Raw genomic sequence first — 12,666 nt, 5'->3', positions numbered from 1 at the left:
AGCATTGCCAGGCACTTTCTACTGGTCATACAACATAACACAATAATAATACAATACGATGCTAGGCTAATTGCTTCTGTGTTATTTTCCAGGTGTTTTTGTCTTTTTTATTTCTTCCTAGATTATCAATATAACCACATTACACTTTCAATGCGATGCTGATTACATCGTTTTGCAGATATTTTTCTTGAATAATTATTTTATTTTTGCTATTTCACAAAGGTTTTGCGATCTCCGATGTGCAGATGAACAACTAATAAGATGCACAACTTTTTTGGCTGCTTTAATTTTTTTATTTATTTTGTATTTCGTTCAATAGCGTTTGACAACCGGTTCTAGATTGATCTAGGCTTTATTAACTTTTTTATCCTTAATTCAGGCTAGAACTGAACTCCGAAATGTTCTGTAACGTTCATACACTTCATAAATAGTAGTATAGCGCCCTTCGTGGCAGCAGGACGCGTCCCAACGCGTCCTCCAACCGCTTTGTGTTTTTTTTTGTATTTTCAAGGGAAATGAGGCAAAATCCCTTAAATTATCCTTTCCCTTATTTTTCAAATCAATCAAATAACATTTTAACTTTAGTAAAAATAAACTTAACAACCAGTTATTAGAACTTTATAATATGTGATTTGAGTGCAGTGTTTTAAAAGTGAATATTCGGAAATTTTGTTCAAAAATATTCGATATTCGAAACGAAAGTCGATCGGTAAATGCACCCCAGATGTGTTCAACGGAATTCTTGGAAACTCTGAAGGCAAGTGTTTTGCTAAGCCCAGGGTAATTTATTATCCCGTCACTTTTTATTGCGGGCAGAATGCACTACTTCAACAATCACCAGGAACAGGATCTCATGGAGATGAATGATGGACTCGCCGAACGTCATAGCAGTGCTGCCAGGGTCTTTTATCTATTTGAGGTGTCAGCGCTTTATTAGCAGCAGACGCACACCTGGACGGATGACGAACCTCGTACTGGCACTGTTGGTGGATGCGGTGGACTCTCTTGCTGCAGCAGCTGGTCCAGTTTCTCCACCACCAAAGATTCTTGCTGCAGAGTCTCCATTTTCTATCTTCGTCGAACGTCATAGCGGTGCTGCCAAGGTCTGGTATCTGTGAGAGGATATTTTGTCAGCGTTTTGTTAGCAGCAGACACATACCTGGACGGATGACGAACCTCGTGCTGGCACTGTTGTTGGACGCGGTGGACTCTTTCGCTGCAGCAGCTGGACCAGTTTCCTCACCACCTGGGATTCTTTCTGCAGAGTCTCCATCTTCTATCTTCATGTCACCTGTTTCTGTACTTCATTTTACTTAACTTAAATTCAGTTTATTTTTGTAATTATTTATATTTTTGTAATACCTGTATCAACTGTAAAGTGCCCCTGAGGTGATATCTCACAAAAGCGGCGCTATACAAATTATCCAATAAATAAATAAAATAAATAAATAAATAAAAATGCTCCTGCCTCTCATCCAGATCGTGTGACGTATTGTATCATCCTATTTTCTTTGAGCCTTCAAGTACACGCTTAAACCTAATTAAACTGTGTACCTATTTGCATTGAAAGGGTGTTAAGGGTGAAACGGGAGCTTTATTCAATGTTGCGGCTTGTGCGGCAGGAGGCTCGGCGGAACAATGAACTTCACCTACAGCCTCATTAGTGACGTCGCAAACCACCACATGTTTTTGACAAATAATTAAGTGGAATACCCAACATAGATAAAGATGTACAGTCATTAATTAGAAGTAGAATTCAGCAATAGCCCAAAATATGGTTGTATACTACTATAAGTAATTTAATTTAAGGAGTTTTGCTGAAAACTCCTGTCCTTAGAGGATTGAGGTGCGCAATACGGTTTCGCCTCTGCATATACATTAGGACACTTCACCACAATCTACACATCTCCCCTGATGATAGACACTTTAACACTGTCCGTAAAGTTGGCCAAAGAAGAAGCGCTTAGTAATAGAAAAAATAAATTACGATAATACTTTTGGCCGATATCTAATCTAAAATAATATTATCTCTTTACAAGTATGAGTACAGCTGCCCTGAACCAGTGGGACTATAGAATCTTTAATTTGTGGTTAAGTTGATGGGAGGGGGGAAGGTTAGGAAATACCTGGCTATTCAGATCTGGTCACTAAAAAATCTTCGGTTAAAGCCATTAAAATTTAAGTAAATTATGTTTTGAATCTTACATTATTTGAGTGCCAACATACCGTTCAATACCCAATTTGGATAAATACTGGATAAGGGAACTAATAGAACTATCAACAGCATACTCAAGGGTGCACTATGTTCAGCCGTTGAACCGAAAAAAAATAGTATAACTAATTTATTAAGAAACCTTTCAAATTATTGGTAATCAGATTCGGAGTTGAAACACGTGTTCCGACATCGTGATAATGTATTCTAAATGTACTTAAAGTTTATTAAGAAACCGGTCAATTCATTTAACCTGCAAGATAGTTAACATTGGAAAAAAAAATTTTGGTACGGCAGCAAATCATCAACATCTTAAGCAGAACCATTGTTCACATGAAACTATCTGTCCTTTGCTGTTGCATTAGATCATCAAAAATATATGCGAAATTCATAATACCCAACAGTATTGCACCTTCTCAATCAGCGATAAACACATTTAGTAATTTTATCAACATTTTAAATAAAAAATGCAACATTTCCACATAATTAAGTTACCTAAAACAACAACAGACGAGAGATGTCAAATGATGTCCGCCATCTAAAACTTAACGTAAATCGGTACCACAACTTAACGCGTACTTTTTCATCCAAGACAACCCATAAGTAAACTGAACAAAAGAAGCATCGTGTGAAATGCCCCTAGTAGTCACAGGAAATGTAAATATTCTGATTTGACGGGAAGAAAGTTCAAATAGCTCGTTGTGGAATAAAGAGTCATCGCAAAACGACCAATTATCACAACACTGATAAATAAGCTAGTGTCAAAGAAATGAGGTAAAACATGAAAGATCGTACTATAAATGTATATCATTATTAGATAACTATTTTGTTGTATTTTTCTTTAAAATTTTATTCCGTTCCAATACAACTAAGAATTTTGTCAAGAGAATGTACATGTTCAATTACAATGCAAATAAATATCCATAATATTATAACCCTTTATAAATATACATAATATTTGTTTTGCTTATGGCAGCTATGTTAAACCGTCCATAAAACGGTATAAAAACTCAGAAAGAAACTTAGCAATATCTCTTGTCTTAGAATATTCTGTTTCTGTAAAAATGTAGTTAAACTTTCTAGGGAGCCCCAAAATGTTTGGTATACGTTAATATACTCGTAAGTGTGTGAGAAAAAAAAACATTTTTCTCTGATGCGGCACTTTTTGCACATTTAAATATTAATATAAAATCGTTTTAATATTTTTGTTGAATCATCAATAAGCCTTAAACAAAACGATTCTTTTGTTCGTTAATTTTCCACCAAACAAACTCCCAACAAACCGTTCGACGAGAACAATGCACTCGCTACTTGTTTCCTATGGATTCTTGTTGAATTGTTGTCTGTAACGTAAGATCGAAGGAAATTATGAGAGATAAAAGAATAGCAAAAGAGAATAAATTCAAGGATTATAAATACTAATATCCCTCTAGCTGTAACTCCAGTTTATTGATCTATAGAACTTTTGCTTTGAATTTAAGTTTCGTTTTCAAAATGAATGCGTTTGTTTGGAGAATCCAGACAAGCGATAAAGTACCTATATTATTCCCAGAGATAGATCATCGTTCTAGTATCTTTTGTTTCTTTCGTTTTATTTATTTTATTGTTCTTAAGTTAGCTCACATCTTCGTGTGTGCTAATAAAATAGAAAGATGTATATAAATTGACATTATTTGGAAAACAAAATAAAACATCAATATTTGAGGTGGACATACATTCTTAATTCCTGTTTGAAATGAATCATTTATTCAATTTCTTTCGGGATTTTGTTGTAAAGTTGGACGTCCTGGTCCATCAGAGATTTCTGGGTGTATAAATTCTACCTTGTTGGCAATCTAATTTATTTTGCATTCTAAGTCCCGTGTCCGTGAATCTCGGGATTGTAATTTAGTTTTCCTTTCATTTCCTTAGACATCATCATGTTTGTTTATTTATTTAAAAATAAATATAATCAAATATATAGTTTGCTTCAATGTAACTAAATTAAGCTACTTTGCATCTCTAATCCGTGTGTATATAATATCGTCGCTGTTAAATCAAACCGGCATATGTGCAAAAATGGAGCTTTTGAGTTATTGGTGTCAAAAAATTACTTTTTTTCCCTTCTATTCTTATGTCGAACCGGCATGTCGTATAGTTGAATAAAAATTTGTCAGATGGCGTTGGGCCGGTATGCATTTACGCGGGAATCGCCACTTTTTTTAGCAGAAGACAGACCTATTCTGAAATACGCCAGGCGCTTCAAAACTTTCAAGGGGGAAATGCGTCCATCATGTAAGTAAAACTGAATTATCTCACAATAGTACATTTTTATTATTACCCAGATATGACTTATTGTATGACTTATTGGCAGATAATCCGGTTTGCACTTAACAAAAGCGTTTATAGCAGCCTCAACTAAAACAAACCGGCATATATGCCAAAATGTCTGACCCGGGTAAAATTTCTCCCGGTTAAAAAAATAAATTAAAATAAGCAAATTTAATAAAAAAAACTTTAGCAAACTGAAAGATGCGAAACTGCGGTGAGGAATACGAGTCTAAAACCCGTGGAAGAGTGAACCAACACAAGGAAAAAGAAGCGTTATTGAGATTGGGAGCTGTGTGCTGAAATGACTGCAACATTTAAATGACAGAGCTGACTGTCCAATAGACGTTGTCTTTTACAGCGATAATTGTTGTGGACAACAAATAAATAACTTTATGATGGCAATGTACAAATATGCTGTTACAACATTAAAAAACATAAAATATATCACTCACAAATTTTTAGTAAAGGGCCACAACCAAAACAAGGTGGATTCGGCTCACTCAACCATTGAAAAATAAGTTAAAAGAGCACTCCGAAGCGGACCGATATACTTACCTTCCCAATACGCCATGGCCATGAAAACGGCAAAGAAAAATGGCAAGCCTTACCTGGTTCATGAGTTGAGTCATGAGGACTTTATGATATAAAAGCTCTGAAGGACCCCCAGGTAATTTTACCCATTTTGGACATTCGAATGTTTAAAGTAATTAAAGACGACGGAAACTTTTACTTCAAAACATCCTACGGATCACATGCCTGGGAGGAGGCGAAGAAAAGGAATAAACGGGGCAATGGGATCATGAATCCTGTTCTGATGCAAGCTTATTCCAAGAGACCATTGATGAGAAGAAGAAAAATGGTATCCTAAAGTTAGTTACCGCCGGGATAATACCGTCAATTTATTCAGATTTCCATAAGCGATTGGGAAACTTTGAAGTTACCAGCAAAGGGAAGAGCAGTTTTATGTTAATTGTTTATAAAAAAATTGTGAAGCAAAAAATTATTTTTTCATTGACAACATTATCTTTTTTTTATACCTAAAACAGGTTCCAAAAGAAAAAGCCACTATGACACAAAAGCAAATATTACACTGATTTTAAAGCCATACTGGCATATCTGCATTTTACTCTTAATTTAAGCAATTTTCGATTTATTTGCAACTACTAATTCAATAAGCAGTATTTGTCTAAATTTTATTCATTCATAAGGTGGCTTTGAGGTGAACCAAACGGACGTTAAAAGGAAAATATCATATGCGAAATCTTTAAAGCGCTCTGGTGAAAAACTAGCATTTTGCAGATATGCCGGTTTGATTTCACAGCGACGATATATTGCGTTATTATTCTCATTGCTTTATTTTGCAGTATTTACTTTTTTTTTAAATTTTCTCTTCATTGCGGAGAAAAAGAATACTTGAACAGTAGTTTAAATGTTGTGCAATGATTGTATTATATATTATCTGACATATTATTTACTTTTTCTGATTCAGCCAAGGAAAGATATATTATTGGAATTATTTAAAATTGTATAGCCGGCATTTTTAATACAAGGTGCATGAAAGGAAGAGAACCAAGATGACGTATATATGACCTCTCTCTGGGACTAGTATACCTATACACATTTACCTCCAGTGCTTTAACACCGAACGACCGGAAACAACCGAATCTGGTCCCTGCGCACTTATTCGTACAGTAATAGTGGAACATGTTTTAGTTTCAGTTTCAGTGCCGATAATTCAGCGTTTATTAAAATATCATCTTTCATACAATGTAATATAAGTATCTGCGATAATTCGCTACATAATTTAATTTTCCTCACTACGCGCAACCTGTTCCGATGTATTACATTTTTTCTTATGTTATATTTTATTATATTTTCATTCCTGCTACGATAGTTTGCGCCGTGTTGAATCAAGTAGTCTACTATTTCATTTTGAGAATCATATTATTTTTATAATAAAAACAATACAGGAATAATGTTGAATAAATCAAAACAATAGAGGTAAACAAAATAGACAGGAAAAAGTTTTATTTAAATGTGCTGTGTTATTTTGTGATTTAAAATTATTATTTAATTTAATTAATGAATACGAACCAAATTCATTTTTAGAAAACGAATTTTATAAAATATATTATGATAAAACTATACTAACAGACCGAACGATTAGACATAATAGACCCGATATAGTTTTACATGACAAAATTAAAAAAAATAACTTATATCATTGATGTCGCTATTCCAAATTCCTGTAACATTCAAAAATCTGTTAGGGAAAAAATAAGAAAATACACAGATTTAGAAAATGAGATTAAAAGAATTTGGCATTCTTAGACTATAAAAATATTACCGTTCGTTATTTCGGCTACTGGCATTATACCTAGCTCTCTCATTAAAAATTTAGGCGTATTAGATCTATCAAAAAATTTATATATAAAGATGCAAAAGTCGGTCATTTTGAATACATGTAGGATAACGAAAGATTTTTTAAATATTTATGTTGAGGGATCAGTAGGATTTATAGGCCATATTAGGAGTTCTACCGAGCCAAACCCTCTGATATGAAAATATCTGGAGTCGGTGAATTTTTTTCCCATTTGATCTCTGGTGAGTTGACGTGTTGTTGTTCTTGTATTGTTTTGTATTTATTTTACTTATATAATGCACTTGCATAATGTTGATTGACTAGATAATCATTTGTGGAAAAGTGTGTGGAAGGGTTTAGTTTTTCCTATGGGGAAGATTTAACCCGGACAACAAAATCATTGAAGAAGAAGACAATTCTAATAAATCTAAGCAAAACATGAAACAGAACAAGACTTAGAAAAATAAAAAAAGATAACGGTCACAACTAGGAATCGAACTCAGGATCTCTTGTTTTATCGGAAAAGGCGTCTTAACCATTCGACGATTCGGTGATTTTCGATGATATCTTGTACTGATGGGTTTAATTGAGTTAAAGAAAAAGTCGCTCCAGAATAAAATGGATTGGTTCGATGAGATATTAGTACGCAATAGCGCGCGCCTCAATGACTATCTCGTTATTTTTCACGAGTATGTGTAAAAGAAAATAAGTTATTTCAGAAAATGTTACATACGTATTTATTTCTAAGATATTTAGAAATAAAAACGTATGAAACAGTGGTAGAATAAGCTCGACCATTTTTAAAGCAGTACTTACTACCATAATCTATAGTATTATTATGTTAAGCTCCCACCTTGTCTACATTTAAAAGCCTATCGACGTAAATTATCAATATGATTACTAGACGTTATATCACGGAGCACCGGGGCTTTAAGTAGCGAAGGCTTTAAACTCTTCACCCAGATGAGTTTAACGGGAAGATAAATGTTACGTCAGAAGGAACAACAGTGGGAAGTGCAGGGGGTAAGTCCGCACATTTCTAGTTTACGAGCTGCAAGAGTTCGACGGGGAGTCAATAAATGTACCAGCGAGAATAAGGATTGTATAATAAAACTTCAGTAGATATTACTGTTTACTACGTTTGCTCTTTTGTCACAGCTAAAGTGGGATTTTTCAAGTATTCAGACTTTTAACAGCTTGGAGCCTGTGGAACAATTTCATCGCCATTGTTTGACTGTCGCGAGGTGAAGAGGAAGTTTAGCAAGATCTATTTACTAAATATAGCTAATACTAAACAAATGTATTAAGCATCTGAGTGGAACCATGACATACCCATTTCGGAAATGTTGTTTGGCTTATGGATGGAATAAGAATAAAATGGGTAGGTGGAAGTAAGAAGGAAGATGAAAGTACCTGGCTATTTTGATCTAGTCAAACAGGGAGTAAAAGATACTCAGTTGATGAGACAACATCATTCAATGCAAAAAGAGTTTAAAATTACTTAAGTGAGGTTAACATGCCAAATCACAACGTTGAATGCCGTATACGACTAAATTGCAATTTGAGAGGTGGGTTAGGGTACCGCCTTCCCGGGAACCATTTATTAGATAACCAACACCTCTGCCATAGGTCACCTCAAGCGGTCCTCGGGTTCATCGGTGAGGTGTGCTCAGATCTTGGCAGCAAATGCGTCTGCCCACTAGCTGAGTGACGGGTCAGATCGGGAGAGGCTGGTTTGGGGAAACCCTCTCGACCCATCGCCTTGCACTGCAGCTAGAGGGATAGATTCATACGTCCGTCAATCCTGGACATATTGATACCTACCCATCCCTCATACGTTTCCTTTCCATAACTTCCATTCCTTCCTTTCCATAAAAGGATACTTAGCACAACATCCCTAAAGATGATATAGGCCTTGAGGGAAATTATTTTCCTCAGCGCCTCGTGTGTGGAGTAAATGTTTAAAAAACTTTATTTATTTTCCTTAAGCCTTTCCTTCTCGTTTGTTTTCCTTTCGACACGCGTTACTTCCTGACTTTTCAGAGGAAACAGATCAATTGGGTCTGAAATGACAATATATTTATTCCCACCTACCTAAAATACACACAAATATAACAATTCACCATTTTCAGACAGATGATAAATTTCAAATTGCACAAAGCTTCTGGAACACGCAATTGTTAACATTTATCAATAGTTTACATCAAAGATATTATCTTATATTCTATTATCCTTGGTTAACACGCTTCCTATTTATCTCATTTTCCATCAAATGAATGCAACAATGCTATCAATGTATTCTTAGTATAGTATAGTTTGTTCAAATAACGTCAGTTCCGGAGGAAGCGAGTTCGAGTCCAGTAAAGGCGATATTGTTTTATATTTTCGTTTCATCTTTGTAGATAGCATGTCAACAAAAATTGTGAAGAATTACCAAAAGAAAATATGTGCGTTAGCTTCTACATGCTTTTTGCTATATACAGAAAATTTCTAGTTTCTCGAGTTTTTCATTATGTCTCGCTAGTAGTTATGATTTCGCGTGTTACGTAGACAAATAATAAAAATATATCGTATCTTTCCATTAAATAGTGGTTAGTTAAACATTACATAGTTTTCGTAATTACGCTAAAAAATGCAATGAGCAATGAGCCCATAAAACAAATTAAATTGAATGTGACTAATGAATAACCATTGAAACCAAAAATATAAAACAGATTACAATTCTGGTAGAACTTGTAATCTTACATAAAGATAGCAGCCAAAAAAAACATGTCTTAAGAAAACTAATATTGGTGGCTATTAGCCTGTAAGTCTGATGCAGTTAAATATGTCGAAATAAATATGCCCGCAAGGCAGAGGTCATGGGTTCAATTCCCAGACCTTTTTCCAGACAGAAATATTTTTTTCTGTTTCACGTTTTTCATTTGAGAGTGGTTAATTGTGATTCAATATTCCATTTTGTGGTTTTACTCAATAAGTTTAACTCATAACAAACATATTATATTTTTTTTTCTAAAAGAGTAAATATTTTTGACAATTTTTGAAACTAGTCTCCACTATTAAATGAATTGTACTCTGTATAATAATTCTGCTTTAGTGTGGGGGTGCCTATGAAATAATCTGACTCACTTCTCTTACTTGCTGGGTTGGAGCTGACAGCTGATACAGCGGCCAGAAACAGAATGATCCATATCCAGTTTGCGGCGCCGCTGACCCATTTTTGGTCTAGTCCTGCACTTAACTTCGCCATTATACTTTATTTAGTACACAACGATTGATACTTTATGTCTGGTCTCTAGCACATGGAACACATTTTTATTGTGGCGATAAACAACCCACTTAGAACAGTACATTCATATTTGATAGCTTTTTATATTGATATCGCTTCTCGATTGGTTTGTTCAATATTATCAATGAATCATTGATTTCAAAAAAGAGTTAGCCCGCATTAAAATATACTAAGCATTATAAGATCAAATTTTACACCCTTCATTATCTTGTTTCTACATAAAATTTATCATTTTGAAATTTTTTTGCGTATTTTAGTGACATTTAAGTAAATGTTTAAAAAAAACTCAATTTTAATCATACAATAACGCAAAAGCACTCACATTGAAATTAATTAATGTGCGTTTTATTTTATTTTTTCATAATAAAGCAAGTTATTTTACACCAAAAAATCATTGTCCACTGGCAATTTGGTAACTAAAACATTACGTTTGTGATTATTATGCAATATTTTAGCTGAAACATAGTTGCGTTTTTTTAACGGGGTTATTTCGTGCCAAAACTACGCTAGACACTCGGCCGCCGGGAAAATTAGCCCCGCTTTCCTCTGCGAACAACACGACTGCTCGCTGCGGCTGTTCGCGCCGACTGGCGTGCAGTAGAGGGACAGAGGATAGAGGAGCAAACCGAGGGGGGCACAATTACACGCTGCCCCTTCTAGCCCCGGCCTCCCCTTCTCCCTCCCGCAACATACATACATATAATATATATTGTTTACCAGTGTGTTGTTTTGCGCTGGGGTTGTTCGATACAGGGTGGCTTTGGGGTGAAGTAGTGTTTTAGATAATTTATTTAAGGTAAATTACTGTCGGAAGATAAGTAGATACATCACAACTATTCCCCAAATGGGCACCAGTATTGCGGATGTTAACTTTTGAATAAAAGATTAACAGGGAAACCCATAAATACATTCGATGAGGACCTGCAGTACCATTTCTAACCGGATTGCGTTAAAATTGAAGAGATTCATAATAAATTAGCAATATTTAGTATCAGCAAGCTTTCAATAAAAGTTGCTAGGTAATACTCGGGTAGAATTAGTATCGGCAATTTTTTTTTTTTTTTTAAAGAAAGCAAGACAAAAAATATATATTACAGTAAATAATAAAATAAAATACAGAAAAAAAAACAGAAAAGTTCCAATAAACTACTTTTCAGTAGTTTGTCGATGGCAACTTTTCACTTTTTCAATGATAGCTTTTCAATGATAGCCTTTGAAATACCTAGGTATACATTCTCAATATCCTGCGCAGACAAGTTGGTCTACGTAACACCTGGGCTGGTTATATCATGAGGAGTTAGAAATACCTATGTATTCTCAATACCCTGTGCAGACAAGTTGATCTACGTAACACCTGGGCTGATCATATCATGAGGAGTTAGAAATACCTATGTATTCTCAATACCCTGTGCAGACAAGTTGGTCTACGTAACACCTGGGCTGGTTATATCATGAGGAGTTAGAAATACCTATGTTTTCTCAATATCCTGTGCAGACAAGTTGATCTACGTAACACCTGGGCTGATCATATCATGAGGAGTGAGAAATATCTATGCATTCTCAATATACTGCGCAGACAAGTTGGTCTACATAACACCTGGGCTGGCCATATCATGAATAGTGAGAAAAACGTGACGTTTCGTGGGTGGAGAAAGCTGCACTTCATGGTTTCGAAACTTACGCGGTTGTAAATGGTGCAGTTCTAGATAGATTTTCTAGATATCATTCAATAGGATGAAAATAACCCTGATAATTGCCAACCTTCGATAAGATAGGTTACCAGAAGAAAAACAAAAATATCATATTTGTTTGCAATCGTAAGAAGAATCATTTTTAAAATTGTACCTATCTATTGGATATATATACACGTACAAAAATGAGTATTGCTAATTTATTCAAAATCTCTTTTAATTATTGGTAATTGGGTTAAAAACAGGCTTGCAGGGTGTTTCCTAAGAAAATTCCTAATATATTGGAAAACGTGTTCATTCACATGCCTTGATGATATATAATGACAAAATGCGAAAATATTAGGATTTTCATGAACACGTGTTCTGACGTCGTGATAATATATTCGTAATTTACTAAAAGTTCAACACGAAACCTATTAATTCATTCATTAGGCCTGCAATCCCGTTCACCGGATTATCCATAATTTGAAGAGATTCTAAATAAATTAGCAATACCTATTTTTCTATGTTATATTTCACATTCTATCCCACAGAAACAGAACCGATACTTTATGTGTATCCGATATAAAAAATGGAATTGGTACTTTTTGTAGACACAGAACGTAGCACTGTAGGCACACGAGATCAAGTAACAATTTCGTTCGAAATCGGATTCTGTTCAAGAAATGAAATGCCCCGTCTTTGCCAAAAGATCTAAAGACAAATTACCTTCGCGAGGAAAGTTTTCCTTGTGAAAATACTCGGCTTGAAATGTGGTTTCGTCAACGTGATATTGAATCCACAAATGTTCGATTTTCCAGGA

At 34.8% G+C, this 12,666-nt stretch overlaps 1 protein-coding gene across 3 annotated transcripts in view; it reads right to left on the bottom strand.

Moving 5' to 3' along the window:
- The window catches only part of LOC149419585 (cubilin-like), a 139,894-nt gene extending 129,147 nt beyond the window's left edge, over nucleotides 1–10,747 (bottom strand). For 2 of the 3 annotated variants that reach the window (XM_089637904.1, XM_089637905.1), the window contains exon 1: nucleotides 10,014–10,747. In XM_089637904.1, the coding sequence (XP_089494030.1) occupies nucleotides 10,014–10,134 (121 nt within the window). In that variant the 5' untranslated portion in view covers nucleotides 10,135–10,747. The remainder of the gene's footprint in view (nucleotides 1–10,013) is intronic. The other variant, XM_089637906.1, reaches the window with a different exon arrangement.
- Nucleotides 10,748–12,666: the final 1,919 nt, after the last annotated feature.

The sequence above is a fragment of the Hesperophylax consimilis genome, chromosome 12, assembly GCF_061612785.1.
Source record: "Hesperophylax consimilis isolate HC1 chromosome 12, BYU_Hcon_1.0, whole genome shotgun sequence".
Classification (NCBI taxonomy): Eukaryota; Metazoa; Arthropoda; class Insecta; order Trichoptera; family Limnephilidae; genus Hesperophylax; species Hesperophylax consimilis.
The sequence above is the reverse complement of the archived record's forward strand: the minus strand, read 5'-3'. Positions and strand labels throughout refer to the sequence as shown.